The sequence below is a fragment of the Caloenas nicobarica genome, chromosome 3 (genome assembly GCF_036013445.1).
Source record: "Caloenas nicobarica isolate bCalNic1 chromosome 3, bCalNic1.hap1, whole genome shotgun sequence".
Lineage (NCBI taxonomy): Eukaryota > Metazoa > Chordata > Aves > Columbiformes > Columbidae > Caloenas > Caloenas nicobarica.
In genome coordinates, this window is record NC_088247.1 from 6860305 (window position 1) to 6877851 (window position 17547).

A 17547-nucleotide genomic window follows, 5' to 3' on the forward strand; every position below is an offset into this window, starting at 1 on the left:
TGGTGCAACCTGAGGCCACTTCCTCTTGTCTTATCACTTGTTATTTGGGAGAAGAGACCAACCCCGTCCATGCTACAACCTCCTTTCAGGTAGCTGTAGACAGTGATAAGGTCTCCCCTCAGCCTCCTGTTCTCCAGGCTGAACAGCCCCGGTTCCCTCAATCGCTCCTCATCACACTTGTGCTCCAGGCCCCTCACCAGCTTCGTTGCCACCTCTGCACTCTCTCTGGTACCTCAATGTTCTTCTTATGATGAGGATCCCTACGGGGTGATGCTAGGTGAAAGATCAGTCCTCTGGTGCCCTTCTTCTCAAAAATCGAAAAGATCTCCATACCTATTCCTCTACAACGTGAATGCGTACTAATACCTTCCTACTTTGATCTTTTAGAGGAAGATATGTTGCTTAGGTTGGAGGACTGACTCCTTTCCAGGACAAGGTAGTCACTGTACACATGCACATTTCCTACTCAAAACCTACTTGCATTTGCATCTTCTCCACACTGCAGTCCTGTGTCTCCTGCCAACACTGCTGGTTCTGGTGTGTGGAGCACATCCAGAACATTTTTTCTTGTCTTCCTACTCAAGCCCTCGTGGTGTCTGTGGCATGAGCCTTTTCCTACATAATTGCTGATCATAGAGGTGGACATCCTCACCTTCATCACTTGTAATTTCAGATGTGAAACAAAGGAACAAGATTCAGTTGCCTAAGTTTAAGGCACTGTGACACTCCAGGGCACATGGGATGTTTGCAAGGGTTTGCAGGTATGATGCAGGACATGTGGGAAATCTAGAACTCTCTGGAGCCTTGGCTCAGCCTGTGTGCCCTCCCTGACTTGTGTCCCCTGAGAAAGAAGACAGCAAAGTGCAGGACAAGAGTTTTTTCATGTCTGAAACCCACCAGAAAAGAAAGGAGCATCAATCTGGAAGGCCCAGGATCTACTGATGTATTTGACCACCTCTGGAGGCAAAGGGTGGCATGTTGTGCACTGGGGCATCAGTCCTGGGATGGGATCGCTGTCAGGGCATTCATAATCGTATCTCTTCTATCTCTTATCTTCACAATTTGATGTTAATTATTAATTCAAAACACCACTGGGTCAAATTCTAATGTCACCGGAGTGCTATAAACCCTTAATAATTTTGATAAAGCATGGGGCTTTCCTCCTGTGTGGCTGAGATCGTAATGCTGACAGATAATAAACACAGTAGAAGGAGTCAGCAACTTTGGGCCAGATTGAGATCTTCTCACAGGAAGCCCGGGTAGGGCTTTCACCAGCTGCACTGAAGCCATGAAGTTATCACATTCCTCTCTGTAACATTCCTCCAAAGTGGACTTTGGTAATTGATAACAACAATGCCATCGCGTTCCATGTAGGAGGAAAATCTCGCTGTTATAATAATGTTACAAAGGTGGAAAGTTTGAAGCTGGTTGGCTGATGTTCTGTGGGAAGCTCAGCAGTGTGCCCTATATATTGCAAGAGATAGGAGGGACCAGTTTCTTTTTCCATTGCAAAAATGGGCTCCAGCATCTTCCCGCTCTGCCTGGTGCTTTTGTTACATCATGTGTGTGGTACTCCAGTGTCTGTAAGTAGAAAACTGATTTCTACATGCTCCCCTCAGCCCAGAGACATTTCATACCTTATACTGGTTCTATTTTATTCTCTTTCAGGTTGGGCACGTCGCCAGTGAAGCTGGTAAGTGCTCCGTGAGCTGGTTTGAGTTTTGACGCCTTTTCTTTTGCTCGCTGTGTGCCACCACATCTGAGCAGATGATGTTTTGTCTGTCTTGCAGCAGCAGATGCTGATGTTGGTGAGACAATCAAAGACATTCCAGACATAAACTTAGGTGAGTTCATGTCTAAATTCTCATAACCCCTGAAAAATTGTGAGCAAAATACTGAGTTTTCAGTATCGTAAAAAAGACGTGGGTAGATGGTCAGATAGCCCATAGTAACAGATAAATATAATTAAGTGAGCTCTGAATTACCTTCCTCTGGGTATGACACATGAATCTATCCTAGGAATGTAACTATGCAAAGAAGGAGTGCAGATGTCTTTCACTTCTGAAGTTTGGACAGACCCATGGTGTTAAGGCAGCAACACTCTGTATCAACTAGAAAGGCTCCGGAGTCCCACCAGCATTCTTCTCCCATCTCTATATGATTTTTATAAAGTTTTACAAAGTAGAATATAGCTTAGATGTTTATTGAGCTTCGATATAAGGAAGTAAGGAAAACAAATGGAAAAGACACAACACACTGTACTCTCTTCCTCTACTTTTTTTAATTTCCTGTAATGTAAATTTCCGTCCATCCTTCGATGGTGCACTGTACAATATTCTTCCTGATGCATCACACCATATTCTCTAGAGCATTACCTCACAGTGTGGCTGTTGCTGCTGCCTGATAGCAAGCAAGAGGTTATCAAACTACACATGGATAATGGTGGCCACCAGATTTCTGCTACCAAAAAGGTAGATGTTGCTGGGTAGTAAATATTGAGTAGGAACTACTGTTACTTTTAGGCCTGTTGCTATATTTCAATGTAAAATGGCTGGTCCTTCTTTATTTTCTGTAAATGCCCAAGGATATTAACCTTGTATAAGTATGCTCAATATGTTTTATGATGTGAAATACATTTGATATTTCATTCACATTATCTTTCATTAAATTACTTTTCAGCTGCTGGACTGGACCTCTTTCAGGGTGATATCATGCTTCCTGTAAGTAACTAAAAACTTTATATCCATCATGTGTCCTCATTGTATTTTTGCTACAAATCAGCCCATCTCCCCACAGCAGATGCATCACCAGCTGTTAATTCCCTTTTCAGAAAAAGCAGCGAAATGCCCTAAGAAATGAGACCTACAGATGGAAGTTCCCCATTCCCTATATTCTGAGTGATAACCTAGGTAATGCAGATACGTAATTCAGACTTTAACTCTAATTCTTATTTGCACTGGAGTCATTATAATGAAAAATTTGCCTGTTTTAGGACTGGTTCTATCACATTAAAATTCACTAATAACTAGATGTCTCCTTTATATCAAAAATTCTTTTTCTTCTACGGCTATTGTAACAAAACATAATTCAATCAAATTCAATAATTTTTCTTTTCGATCATTTTTCTTTTGTTCTCATGCGTAGATCTGTGTGCATACCTTAACTCTCCAGGGTGAATGATCTGCAGTGTGTTAAAGGTGCTTTCCTGACACTTGTTTTCCAGATCTGAATGCCAAAGGCGTCATTCTCCAGGCATTTGAAATGTTCCGCCTTAAGTCTTGCATTGATTTTAAGCCATATGAAGGAGAGAGGACCTACATATTCTTTAAAAAAGAAAGCGGGTAAGGGTTATATCAATTTCCATTTAGTTTTGCTGTGTAGAATACACTGGGAATTCATTCCATTTGACTTCAGCAGTCTAAAAGTCTAGTCTAAATTTGTTGTCAGCAGAGAAAAAGAGACCCTGGAGAAAGCAACCCTTCTAACTTTCTTAGACACGAAGCTTGGAAGCAGCTGACTCCCTCTGCTGACTGCGGAGGATATTTAGATGATGAACTTGGAATGGGTACCTGATGTTTGGATGGTCATTCTTTGAGAAGGTGAATCCCAGCATCGCTGGATTTTCATCAACTGCTTCCTCTTTCCTTCCTAGGGATGTTTTCCATTCTAGTGGTGGGTGAAATGGTTCCCATGTACATTCTCTTAACTTACTGAGGATGTGAATAGCCAGAATTTAGGTTTTGAAATCTTTGGAAGACAGGTCAAAAAAGAGCCATGGAAAGCCAGTTTATTGTAATATTGCTGTGGTTTCGAGGTGACTCTTCTTTAATGAAAGTTCCTCTTGAAATCTGAAAGGATTTTAGACTCAGAGATTCAGGTTTTCCAGGAACTGGAAAGATTTACTTAATTTCCTACATCTAAACATGCTTTGAAGGAACATCTAGAAAAACACAAAAATCTTCTCACTATGTTAGCTGTCAATACTTCTTGTTCTCTCAGAACTTCACAAAGGCCTGTAGGCACTGATATTTCTGCCCTCAGCTCTTCCTTGGGTAATATGTCCTGTGACACTTCTCTTACAAGACTGAAAGCACCATGATTTTTGACAAGTTGGTGCTGAAGAGTCTCATACTGGAAACTCCCTGGTAGCAGCAATTCAAGAGACCAGAGGCTCAAGCTTTTCGTTTTCAGTACCACATTAGTGTGTCCAGAGCTCCTTCAACAAACTTGACCCAATGATTCTTTGTGATGTGCAAAAGAAGCTACAGGAGGGGAGATTCAGGCCAGACATGAGGAAGAAATTTTTTACAACGAGGGTGGTGAAACACTGGCCCAGGTTGCCCAGAGAGGTGGTGGATGCCCCATCCCTGGAGACATCCCAGGCCAGGCTGGACGGGGCTCTGAGCAACCTGAGCTGGGTGAAGATGTCCCTGCTCATGGCAGGAGTGGGACTGGGTGAGCTTTGAAGGTCCCTTCCAACCCAAAATATTCTAGGATTCTATGATACAGTGCAAGCAGGTGCTCTTCAGCACTTGCCTCTCACATCACCCTCAGGCTACCCCAAAAAGTTTCCACTGAATTGGTTGAGGAACTCCTTTCCTCCTCAGTCATGATTAGTTTCTGCTGAGTCACGGATGAGGGGCTGGGCCCTCACACCAAAATATAATTTCACACCTAGGGTGAAGGCATTGTATAGTTGCTGTTAAAAAGAACCAAATGCTGCTATTCTAAATCCCCCTAGAACCTTTCTTTAGCTGAAGTGATCGCAAAAAACTCAGTCTGTCTTGACAAGTTTAGTGTTTCCTTATATATACTACGTTTCTTGGCATGTTTTTTTGGAAAATAGCAGCTGATATAGGACTAAACTTCTGTGGATCTCAGAAATCAGAGGTGAGCTTGTCTAACACAGAGGGTGTGTAAAACACTATCCTTATGCAAGTGACAGTGAGTATGTTTTTGGGGCTTAGTCTGCTTTCAGTGCAGAGTATCTATACGGTATGAAGACACTTGGTTAAAACCTACATAATGTAATAATGTTTTCTATTACTCCTTTTATATTTAAACCTCTTTTGATATTGCTTTAAGTCCAGTGAGCAGAATGAGAAATTAAATACAGAGAAGAAAACTGTACTTAACAGACAGTAAGGTCTCTCTCTTTCTCAGGTGTTGGTCCATGGTGGGGGACCTGCAGACTGGCCAGGACCTCTCCATTGGGTCAGGGTGTGACTACAGAGCAATTGTGGAACACGAGATCCTGCATGCTCTGGGATTTTATCATGAGCAGTCGAGGTCAGACCGGGATGACTATGTGACCATCTGGTGGGATGAAATTATTACAGGTGGGTTTTGACCTTCAAGTCAGATTTTGTGAAGTGCAAACTCATCAGTATTTTATTTTTCCTCCTAGATTTTAAAATCTTCTTAAAGATATAATTTTAGAAACACTGGGCCATACCTGAGACCCCTGTAATTCAATCTGTAGCAGGATTTTGATACAACTTCTCTGGTCAAAGACCAGAGACTGTCCAAGGTCAGAAGAGAGAAGCCCTGCTTGGAAGTCAGAAGACTTTATTTCCCATTGGCTCCAGGACTGGCCTTCTCTCTGATTTTGAACAAATAACTTCATCTCTACGAGTCTTTTTCCTCTTGCTGTGCAATGCAAATCGTAAACTTACCGGGATGGTGAACTTTGAGGTCCTCTCAAAATCTGAAAGGTTTTATACTCAGAGATTCAGGCTTTCCTGCAACTGGATAGATTTAATTTGCACATGAAGAAGCCTCAAAGTGATTAGATCAGTTGAGACACATAAAACAGGACTCTGTCCTGCTCCTAACCTGTCTCCACAGGTTCTTGCCTTCAGGCTTACTATCACCAGATTCAGCGGCTGTTTGAGTTTCAGCAAACTCTCCACAATCCCCTGGTCCCTAGGCAGTTTCTTCTGCTGCCTCCTGTGAGGTTTGGTTCCATACTACTTAATGATCATATATGTGAAAATAAGTGAACGGGATAACAGGTTCTGAAAGGCACATTAGCAAAGTTGCGCTGCCATTGCTCATGCTCTGTGCGAACTGATCACTTCAGTCTTCAGGGTTATGCACTCACCATCTTTGCAGATAAGTAAAAAAACACCCACAAAATAGTCATTAAGAAGGAAGAAGATTCAGGGAGCACTGTGTTCTCTCTTGGATAGATAAGAACTGCTGGTACGAGCAATTTCTGCTGACCTCTAAGAGCAGTATCTGATGTTTGGAATTGCTCCAAGTTGAATGGCCATGCGCATTCCTACTTGCCTCTAGCCTGTGTCATCTCTTGGGGTGGCTGAGCAGTAGATGGGATGTGGATATTCCTTTTGCAGACCATAATTTTTATTGTTATGAGCAGCAGCAAAAACAGTTCACTTTATTGCTAACTTGGCCCCATCTTGAAACATGGTGATGAAGATGATGATGATGATGATGATGATAGCATCCAGACCCAGAGTTTTGGGCCCCTTTTTGCTGTGCACTGTGACTAACCACCTCCAATGCAAAAAGATTTACAATGTACTTACAATGCACTATTGTGAGCTCCATGATTTACAGAGGTACTGAAAAACTGTGCCAATTCTCTGTGCATTATTTTTTTTAATTCAAAAAAATATGTCATTGAATCCTCTCAACTTATTTGTGTTGTAGTCAGTAGCCACAAATTTGAGACACCAAAAAAATTATCCAGATGATGGACTTTCATGTGGCACTTCCTATACTCTGTAGGTTTCTATCCATATCATAAAACTTCATTTTCCAGTTAGGTGGATTCATTAAGTAGAAAATTTCTATCAAAACCATTTGAAAGTTGTCTGTTTCTTTAAAGCAAAGTAAGGCAGATATGATTGTGCTCTATGCGTGTGTGTGCACATCTGTCCCTGAATTATTGATCTGCAATCTCAAATTTAATAGCATGGTAGCAGCTTTTGCCATAATGCATTTTCATAAACTGCAATGCAGATAGCTGGCTGATGAGAGAAGACATCCCCCATTCACGCTGCTGTTGTCAAAAAAGCTAAGATGCCTATTAAACTTCAGAGAAAACACACAAGACAGCCTAAAGGAACAGCCTCCTTGCTGTATGGTTTATTTCTTTTAAAAACACATAGAAATTACCCTTTGCCTGGTAATGACCTTAAAAGACAACATCATTACACATGCCTGTGTCCTGCCAAGATCTTTTCCCCAGCTATAAAAAAGTGATAGCACTTTAATTAGCAAGATTCTCACCCTTTTGATAAAAGGTGCAATTCAGGTATCTGTAAGAAAACAATTCAAGCTCTTATACAATCTCAAGCCTTGGACTGAAGACCTTTGCACCCAGAATAGACTTACAGAAGGGAAGGGAAGTCTTTACGCAGAGAAACTGTAGTTATCCACCAGAGCAGGCACGTGCTGTTTCTTCTTGGAGAAAGAATACCAAATATTCTGATAATATTATTTGTAGTTGGAATTGCTGGCAATCTCTCTTTACTTCCATATTGAAGTATGTGAAATTGCTCCCTCTCTCTGATCTAGCAGACACCTTTATAATGCAAATCTTTTTCTAAGGACAAATTATTTCACCAAGAGACCATGAGAAACACGTTTCCAAAAGACATTTCAATAGCAATATCGTAGCAATATCGTCAATCTAGGGTAAAAACATTATTGTTTTTTTCACAGATTCCTAATGTATTATTTGTTTCAAAGAAGAGCAGAACCTGGAGGCACTCCATGACTGTCATACCTGTCCCATTAATGAGTGGAGGGCTCCAGGTCTCCTCCTTGCTCATGTGTGATCTAATATCCTGGGAAATGTTTGCATCAATATTCACAGTCTCTGGAACAGTGTACATTAATCTTTAAGTTCAATCCTTCAGGATGTTTACCATTAGACCACCTAATATGACTTCTTATATGCCACATTCTTTACAGCTCATTGATATTTGATTTTGAACTTACTGAAGTCACATGTAAGGGCACAGAACCACAATCTAAAGACACCACTTAGTTGTCCAAATGACTTCATAAACAAATCTTGATAAATTTGAATATTTTATTGTAAAGTAATTCAGCCTCAAAAAACTGTATCCAAGGCGCCATGCTAAAGCCATTTCCTTTCCAATTTCTCTGAAAATGAAGAACTTTTCTGTTCTTTTACCAGGCAGAGAGCACAATTTTGAGAAGTATGATGACAGCTTCATCACTGACCTGAACACCCCTTATGACTACGAATCATTGATGCACTACGCACCATTTTCATTTAACAAAAATGAAAGCATCCCCACAATCACAGCGAACATACCAGTGTTCGACAGCATAATTGGACAACGTCTAGACTTCAGTGCCATTGACCTGGAAAGACTCAATCGCATGTATAACTGCAGTAAGTCATAAGTGACCCATGGCAAGCTGTTTCTTTGTTTATACTTGAATCTGGCTGGTTCACCTCCCTTATGTCTCTAGAACCACCCTTTCACTGTCCTCTTTCACTGACATTTGGTCTTAATTATCTTACTTTGCACCTGAGACTGGCTAAGTCTAGAGTCCAACACTCTGTCTAGTTGGTTGAAGATGTTATCACCATGTGTTATCATCATGTGTTATCACCATTAGGGAAAAGTTCTTGTCCCCTTGGATCTGCTGACAGAAGCATCAATTTGCAGGCAAACTTAGTTGAATGAGCCTAAGGTAACTGAGTGGACTTTGCTTGAAATGGGTTAAATGGTGCTCATGCTCATCAAGCAAACAAGTGAGCCATGGAGAACAATAAGCTCCAGCAGGGGAATGGTTAAATGCAACACCACTGCTGTTCACAACATGATCTGATTCTCCAAGGCTTATGAGCATGCACAAAGACCAACATCACCAGTCGCTGCGCTTCACTTGCACCATAGGAGTTTGTTAATATTCTGAAAAGCGGTCAAATGTTGGTCTCTTTACGCAGGGAATCCCTCTAGGAATAAAACCTTTCCTCTTTTGAGTCTTTGGGCTCACACCTGCTGTGGGTTAAGTTCTTCTCTACATGCTGTATATACTAGCGTAAAGAAAACCCCTCAAAATTGGAGTGTAAATTTTATTTTAAATGAGATACTACTTTGGAGGTAACTATGTGTGCCTTTTCTTTTCAGCTTCAACTCACACTTTTTTGGACCAGTGTTCTTTTGAGTTGGACAATATCTGTGGCATGATTCAGGGCACCATAGATGATCTAGACTGGGTCCATCAACAGAGCAGTGCTGATGGGCAGGAAGACCACACACTTTCTGGGCGCTGTAGAGGTAAAATGGAGTAACAGAACACTTTCCTATGAAAAAAAAAAAAAAAAGGTTAGATGGAGTAATGGTCCCTTGTGCATGTCTGTATTGGTCTGTGTGCTTTAAATACAGCATCTTTAATAACTTCTCTGGACCTGTCACTATAGTCAACCCTTGAGAAAACCCAGCACTGGCTACTCTGAAAACACAGGATTAAATGACCATAATTAAGACACTACTCAGCAAACAGCAGAGTTGTAATGTTTCTAGTTAAGCGAAAAGCTCTTTTTCTTTTCATGCGTCTTGGCCCTGTGAGTGTGAGTTTATGGTTGCCCTTGTGGTCTCATGGAGCTTTTTGAACATAATGGAATGTTTAGAATGTTCTCCACAACAGATAAAAGAGGACAAAGAACAATCTTAACTTGAATATAGTCTGGAAAAGGATTTACTGCAACTTCAAAGTCTAAGTAAGAGTTATGTTACCCCATGATAAGAATGAAACAACACTTGTAGCCACTCATAAATGTTGTGTTTGCAAAGCAATTGAGATGTTAAACTTGAGGAGAACTGGTTCTGGAAACAGAAGAAAGCTGCAAAGTCTTTTATGATGGGAGTCTAGGGATAATTTTCACACAGTAATTTTGCCATTTTTCTGGAGAAAAAAATCTCAAAAAGAGTGGAGTGAGCCTTAGTCACAGTCTCAGGATGCAAGTTTACAAGTGAGAATTAGGATTAAATCCCAACAGGCAGTTCTGAAAAGCAAGGGCCTGATTTGTCATTTAGACAGGTTAAGCTACTACAGACTTCCAAGAAAATAGTGACTTCTGTAGTAAATTTTGCCTAAGTACAGAGTGAAGAAATCCTGGCCTAAAGCACATTCAATCGTGCTTTGTTACTCTTTGATACTCTTTGATAAAAGAAAAATTTGACTTGCTGCACTCCAGAGTAACCTATTCCCCTCAGCCTCTGATAAAATGCTGGTACTTGTCGATCAGGCCCAGGAATGAAATATAACTTGAGAAAACCTTCTGACAGCTTCTAGAAGTACATGCTCCTAACCCTCACCTGATATTTTAAATTCTTTCTCTCCTTCTCCTTCGCCTCCCCCCATATAGTATAATTGAAACTAAGAAATAATCCAGCTGAGTTATTTGAGATTACCAGGTAAAATCCAGTCTGTCTGAAGTAAACACTTAACTTGCATTTATGCTTTAGCATCTAGTGACTCGCTATAAAATAAGTATTGATGTTATCTGAAGAGTTAAAGGAGAGGGGTAAGTGCCTCTGAGGATCTCCAGAGTGTCTGAATGAATTGCACGAGTAGGGAGTCCCTCTCCTTTTGGACGCCTTTGGTGACCCTCGGTTCATTCAAATTCAGACATTTTTGGAGAGCTGGTTCTGCAGTCATCTCAAGGGGGGGCAAATTTTAGGTTTCTAACACAGATAGATGATATTTTGCCCAAATGATTTTGCCTTCTTGCATTTTTGACTTATTACTGGCTAAACTGGAGGAGGAAAAGTACAGACTAACATTTCAAGAGGAGCTGGCAGCCTGGCTTTGGATTTGATCCCTGTTTCCCAGTGCTGATATTCTAATATTCTAACTGCTATAGATGCTTAATGTTGCTTTTATTTGACTTTCTTACCAAAAAGGAGGAAGAGTCTAGATCATTTTGGGGTTTGATACCATAATAAGTTCAACAACAAAGTTAAGCATCTGAATCAGGCTCACAGCCCTGTTTCTCACTTGGAGCAACAGCGATCATACTTACATTTAACATGCTTAAATTTAACATAAATTTAACTTATGGTGAAGTGTTATGCATGGGCATAAAGCAATTAGGTATCTTTTGCAAGGTTTCTATGGGTATGAGTTCAAAGCATTGCTACCGTGTAGGAGGTAATGGAGAATATTCCCCTGACAGGGTTAGAGCAAACATGATAAACAGCTTGAACAGCTCCACTAACCATGCAGGAGGCTCTGAACAGATGAAGCTTCCACACAATAGCTAAAAGAATTTCTTTTAATTTAATCATAGACTATAATGAATAACTAAAAGGCAACAAAATACAGATAAGACGTTACAAGTTCATGTGATACCAAGATGGGATGTGTGTGCAAATGGTGAATATAAGGATAAAAGTAGACACTTCAAATCTAAAGTAAGGAACACTTCAGAAAATCTTAGTGGGAAATTAAACTAGAGGGACAGGAATTCTTAAATAATTTCCCCAAACTGAGAAGCTATGTTTTGAAAAGTGTTTGGGCAAGCTGTGAAAAAGAGCTTCTTCATGTTCAAGGTCAGGAGAATGCTAGTTTTGTGTCCAAACCTTTTTTATTATCTTTATCACTGATAAGAAATTATCTTACTCTTTACAAGGTAATATAGCATATGATCTTTAAGATCTCATCTTTTGATTATCATCAGTATAAATCGAGTGAAAAAAATGTCTACTAGTTGCTTGCAGTCAGCACTGAATTCTCTGTCTCATATCTCTGATAATCCTGAGGCATCCAACTTCCAGCTAGACCAACTAATGCAAAATTGATTTTATCTGCCAGCAGTGAGTTCCATACATATGCCAAACTACTGCTACTGTTCTTATCCTGGTCTTTCTTGGATGTTTATCACATACCATTTCCTCTGCTGTTCATGCTAAGTACTACACTTACGCCTACTAAAAAAGTAGAGTTGAAATGATAAATTTACACCATGCAGTCAGCAGGAAATCTGGTAAGAGACAGTGACACTGCACATTTTCTTCACAGATGCTGGCTACTTCATGTACTTCAGCACCAGCTCTGGCAGTGCAGATGAGGTGGCAGTCCTAGAGTCTCGAATTCTTTATCCAAAGAGAACTCAACAATGCCTCCAGTTCTTCTATAAGATCACAGGAAGCCTTTCTGACAAGCTGATCATCTGGCTTAAAGAAGATGATGGCACTGGAAATGTTCGCAAGATGAGGAAAATTCAAACCTTTCAAGGTAATTCTGGAAATGTGAGGAATATGTAGAATATTAGGGGAAGAAAAGTTGACTTGAGGAAAAGTTGTCTTACTGAGTCCATGTGGGTTGGCTCAGTAATCAAAACATTTTCCCAAAGCTACCAGAAGATCGTGAAATCTTGCTAGGGATTTTGGTATTACATGAGGGCATTTAGTAGTGAGACTGTGGGTTTTAATAATGTAATTTAGGTGGTCTACAGCAGAAGTCACAATGTTCCTAATAATGTTATGTTACACTCAGTTATGTTACACATTGTGAATTGACTAGATCTCCACTAGCTGTGATATGGTCTGGCAGTGAGCTCAGATGAAAATACCTGTGCTCATCTGCAGTCAATAAGAATCCCAGCCTGATTTTTATATAGTTGGAAATGTAAAAACATATGTAGTTTTAGAAATGTGAACCCAGTTCGCACTTTGGCTGATTTTTCTAAAGAGGATAAATTCTGCCACCACGGTATTGTGCGTTTATGTTGTCAAAACTCAAGACCTGTGATCACAGAATCACAGAATCACAGAACGTTAGGGATTGGAAGGGACCTCAAAAGATCATCTAGTCCAATCCCCCTGCCAGAGCAGCCTGCCTATGTCAAGCTGCAGCAGTTTGCAGGGAAGGATAAGTCATAGAATCATAGAATGGTCTGGGCTGGAAGGGACCTTAAAGTTCATCTAGTTCCAACCCCCCTGCCATGGGCAGGGACACCCTCCACTAGACCAGGCTGATCAAAGCGCCATCCAACCTGGCCTTGAACACTTCCAGGGATGGGGCATCCACAGCTTCTCTGGGCTGCCTGGTCCAGTCCCTCACTGCCCTCAAGGTGAAGAATTTCTTCCTTTTATCTAATCTATATCTACCCTCTTTCAGTCTGAAGCTGTCACACCTTGTCCCTGATAAAGTGGCAGCAACACTTAATTCTGACATTGGGTCATTGACTCCCATCCGCTTGTTATGTCTTGGCCCTTAACTTGTTGCTCTTTATACTAGAGAGTGTCATTCACCAGTGTGTGAAGTGTTCCTAAAACAATCTGTCCGAAGCATTTAGACAATAAGGCAATGTGAGTATGTGACAATCACAATACCAGCCTAAGATCTCCAGCCTTCAGGACTCTGTGAGAGCTCCAGTTGTCTAAAAATGCAGCTGGAATGGGTAGTTAGGAATAAGCTGTTTCATAATATCGGTAATTATGCTGATGGCAATGTTTTGCTTTCCTTTTACCAAAGCGGATAATGATTATAACTGGAAAATTGCCCATGTAACCCTCAATGCTCAGAAGAAGTTCCGTTACCTCTTCCAAGGACTAAAGGGCGACCCCAGCTCTTCATCTGGTGGAATTGCTATTGATGACGTGACACTGACAGAGACTCCCTGTCCCACAGCTGTGTGGGTCATTCGGAACTTCAGCCAATTCCTTGAAAATGGAACAACTGATGTTATTCAAAGCCCCCGGTTTTATAGTCCTGAGGGTTATGGTTTCGGCGTAAGTTTGTATCCCCACTCCAGAACCAGTGGCTACAGTCGCATCGCCTTTCATTTGTGCAGTGGAGAGAACGATGGTGTTCTAGAGTGGCCAGCTCTGAACCGCCAAGCCGTGCTCACAGTGCTGGACCAGGACCCTGATGTCTTGCAAAGGATGTCCTCGAGTAAAAGCTTCACCACGAGCACAGATCACATTAGCTCAGGTAAGTGGTGTCTGCCAGGAGGAATGGTGAAAATGAAAGCCATGGAATCAGAGCCAAATGATTCAGTGTAGGACTCAGAGCTGGTCAACTTTGGCTGCATTTCCCTGTTTGGGACATTTTTCTGTGTATGACTTTCCTGTGTATGACTTTCTTGTCTATGACTCAGAATTCCTGTCTGCAAAAGATCATCTGGTGTAGAATCATAGTATCGTTTTGGTTGGAAGAGACCCTCAGGATCATCGAGTCCAGTCATAACCTAACTCTAGCACTGAACCATGTCCCTAAGAACCTCGTCTATGCATCTTTTAAACACCTCTAGGGATAGCAACTCCACCACTGCCCTGGGCAGCCTGTTCCAATGCCTGACAACCCTTTCCAGGAAGAATTTTTTCCTAATATCCAATCTTGTGAAAAGTTATGCATACAAGGTTGGTGATTATGAGCAACCCCTGGGATATCTAATTTTGACTCTAACTGCAGAGTTCTCCTAAGAGCTAATGATTCCCATTCTACTTGTGGTTTGCCCCTTACGATAGGTGATACGGCACCACTGGATGGTGCAATGCCACCAAGGTGCTGTGTTCCATTGCTAAATCAACAATAATTTAAGTTAAAGCTGCATTTTGGAGGCTTGGTTAATTTGAGCATACATGGTCTGAATGCACAGGGTACACAATGGAGCTGTATTCAAGAAAAAATACCTGAAAACACCTCTGAGATCAGTCTGCATCATTTGAAGCCTGTCTTGCTTGGCTGGATGTAGACTACAGATTATTAATTATTTCAGACAGGAGCTACCTTTTAACTCCGGGCTTATATAGCATGTAGCACCATAGTTCTGCGTTCACCCCTAGGATTCTCCATGGATGTGTTAATTTGAAGAAATAAGAATAACAGGACAATATTGAGTTTGGTACAGAATAAAATACTAGAGATGAATCTCCATCCCTCTTCACTTTTTCCAGTGGAAGTTTAGTACACATGTTTTTCAGTAGGAAGTTTCAAGCCTTAGGTATGAATATGTTTAACAGAACCATAGCAATGAACAAGATCTGCTAGACTCTAAACCACAGGTACTTAAAAACTGATGAGGAAGTGTCCTTATGCAGGAGGGAGCTCTTAGCTGGTGACAACAAGGTGATAACTTGTGGTTGGTTAGTCCTCAGTGAAAGCGGAGTTGAAGAATTTAAATGCCCTCACACAGACTAAGCGACCATATCTAAGGATCTGCTGGCACCCATAATTTGTCAGCCGCCTGTGATTTGTTTGCGTATTTCAGCTCTGAACTTGATTTTACAGCATAAATCCTGTTTAACACTGTCATACACAAAAAAGTGATGTCATAATTCCAGTTGCAGAACTTTGTGGTTCTTATTTGTCACTAATATTCTCTTTGCAGATGCCAACGGAACCTTAATATGGGAGAAACCATCAATTGTTGGAACATTCGATGCTTCGTGCAATTGCTATAGAAGTGTAAACTGGGGGTGGAATAGCTTCATATCCCACAGCCAGATAAGACGGAGAAACTTCCTGAAAAATGACGACCTGATTATTTTTGCAGAATTTAATGGTAATGACCCTCTTTCTGGTTCTTTTTACAAAAACAAATGGGTGATCCTTTATATCTCTTTTCATACACTCAAGCAACTGTTGCCATCTGTCTCTGAGTCCTCTTCTATATGAGGATCAACTTTTAAAAACATTTCCATATCTTAGTTTCAGGTGGGTGATATTGACCAAGGTGTTTGTGAGTTCAGAGACATTTAAATGGTGATGATTTACTGAAGGTTAACTTCTTAGACACCTATAAGAAGCCTAACCGGTAGCTATGTCCATTTCTAAGCATTGAACATACTAAAAGACCATCCTCAATGTGTTTATTTTCAAACAGAACAGCCACATTTGGTATAATTTTTCAAAGTACAGAATGCCTCTGATTTAACTAACTAGTTACCATCATTTCAGTATTATTTTCTATCTTGTGCTTTAAATATGCAGAACTTGCTGTGATGCAGCAAGAGCTCTGTAAAGGGCAAACAGGCAAGGAGTACCTTCCAGTCCACAGCACCCTGTGAGCCCCTGGTATGAAGAACACTCACTCCTATCTGATGTCTTTGTCTTCTCTTTCCTTTTTTAAAAGATATAATTCATCTCAATAACACTGAAGTCCCTGTTGAACCTGAACAACCTGCCTTCATGGAAGGCCTCGTTCTTGAAAGGCAGAAGAGAGCAGCCCTGGATATGGAGCCTATTCAAGACCAGCTGCCTTATCTGCGAGACCCGTGTGAGCCAAACCCTTGCCAGAATGACGGAGTCTGTGTGAATGTGAAAGGGAGAGCAAGCTGCAGGTACCACCGACCCCCTCCCTGCTTGCCTTGACTTTCTTCTGAACCAAACAATGCAGATAACAAGTATTCAGAGCTACAGACCTCAGAGGTCTCAGCTACTAGGTCTTCAAGAGACAGTAGAAACAGAACACTTCACTGCAGTGAGTAGTTTCTACTAGCAGCTGTAAAGAGAAGCTAAGAAACTCAGATCTGTGATGCTTCCAGAGGATGTAAATAGCATGCAAATATTGTGATGTGAACCCCTCTAATGGGAACTGCCCATCCAGGATAGTGAGTGGGAGGACCTTGAGGTGGGCCCATAGGGCAGGACAAAACTCCTGATCCATGTGAGTCTGTTCTTTATTTTCCCAGGTGTCCATCAGGACAAGCCTTCTTCTTCACGGGTGAAAGGTGTCAGTCAATGCAGGTCCATGGGAACATCCTGGGAATGACAGTTGGTGGAATTGCTGGAACCATTGTCTTAACCATCGTCCTCATTTCTGTGATGGCTAGAAGATAAAGAGCTGCAGAGGGATAAATCTCACCCTGGTATTTTTCCATAGTTCATAAGACATCAGTTTTCAGTGAAAAATGATGAATCCCACTTATAGAACACCAGTCAGCATATGGAAGAAATGCTCTACTAACAGCTTGGCAGTGATCTGTTTGCTCTGTATGACTTGACAGTGAACGAATATCCTGTAGAACTGCTGTCTAATGAAAGTTCATACACTGCCTTTCTTGTGTACTCTTTGAATGTTTCATTTCTTCATCCAATAGCAAGCTGTAGTGCTGAGAGTCCATGCACTTATTCTCAACTGCAGTTCAAACTTAGATGAAATAACTGGTAGAACCTCTCAAAACACCAGCGAAAGTCACACAGAACACATATATTTAGATTCTAGAAATGTTCCTGTAGAAATCACTGAAGAAATCTAAAGGGTACAAATCCATGGTTACGTAAATCAGTACATCAGTACTCATTTTCTGTGGAGCTGTGCTGGTTTACAAAAGCTGATTAGCTATTACATAGAATTAATAGTAAATTACAACTATACAATTTCGGCCAATTCTCTAGCAGGGAAATAATTTCACATTAAAGCTGGTTGTTTCTCTAGAAGGCCTCACCACACAAAGTTTTCAAATATTCAAGCGTAAATCTATTCTTGGGCATAATCCAAGGGTTTTTTTAACCACCTATAAAAATCCCATGATTTCTAGATGAAAGTTGAGCAGAGTATCTGTTATCATAGGATAGGATCTG

The 17547-nt window shown here is 41.0% G+C and overlaps 1 protein-coding gene across 1 annotated transcript; it reads left to right on the top strand.

Moving 5' to 3' along the window:
• The first annotated feature begins 1514 nt into the window (after nt 1–1514).
• MEP1A (meprin A subunit alpha) lies at nt 1515–16803 on the top strand. The gene is made up of 14 exons (XM_065632316.1): nt 1515–1583; nt 1669–1693; nt 1791–1844; nt 2680–2720; nt 2831–2909; nt 3224–3341; nt 5164–5339; nt 8174–8395; nt 9141–9290; nt 12037–12252; nt 13495–13953; nt 15353–15526; nt 16097–16304; nt 16656–16803. Exons 1-14 carry the CDS (start codon nt 1515–1517, stop codon nt 16801–16803), a joined length of 2139 nt encoding a protein of 712 aa, XP_065488388.1.
• Nucleotides 16804–17547: the final 744 nt, after the last annotated feature.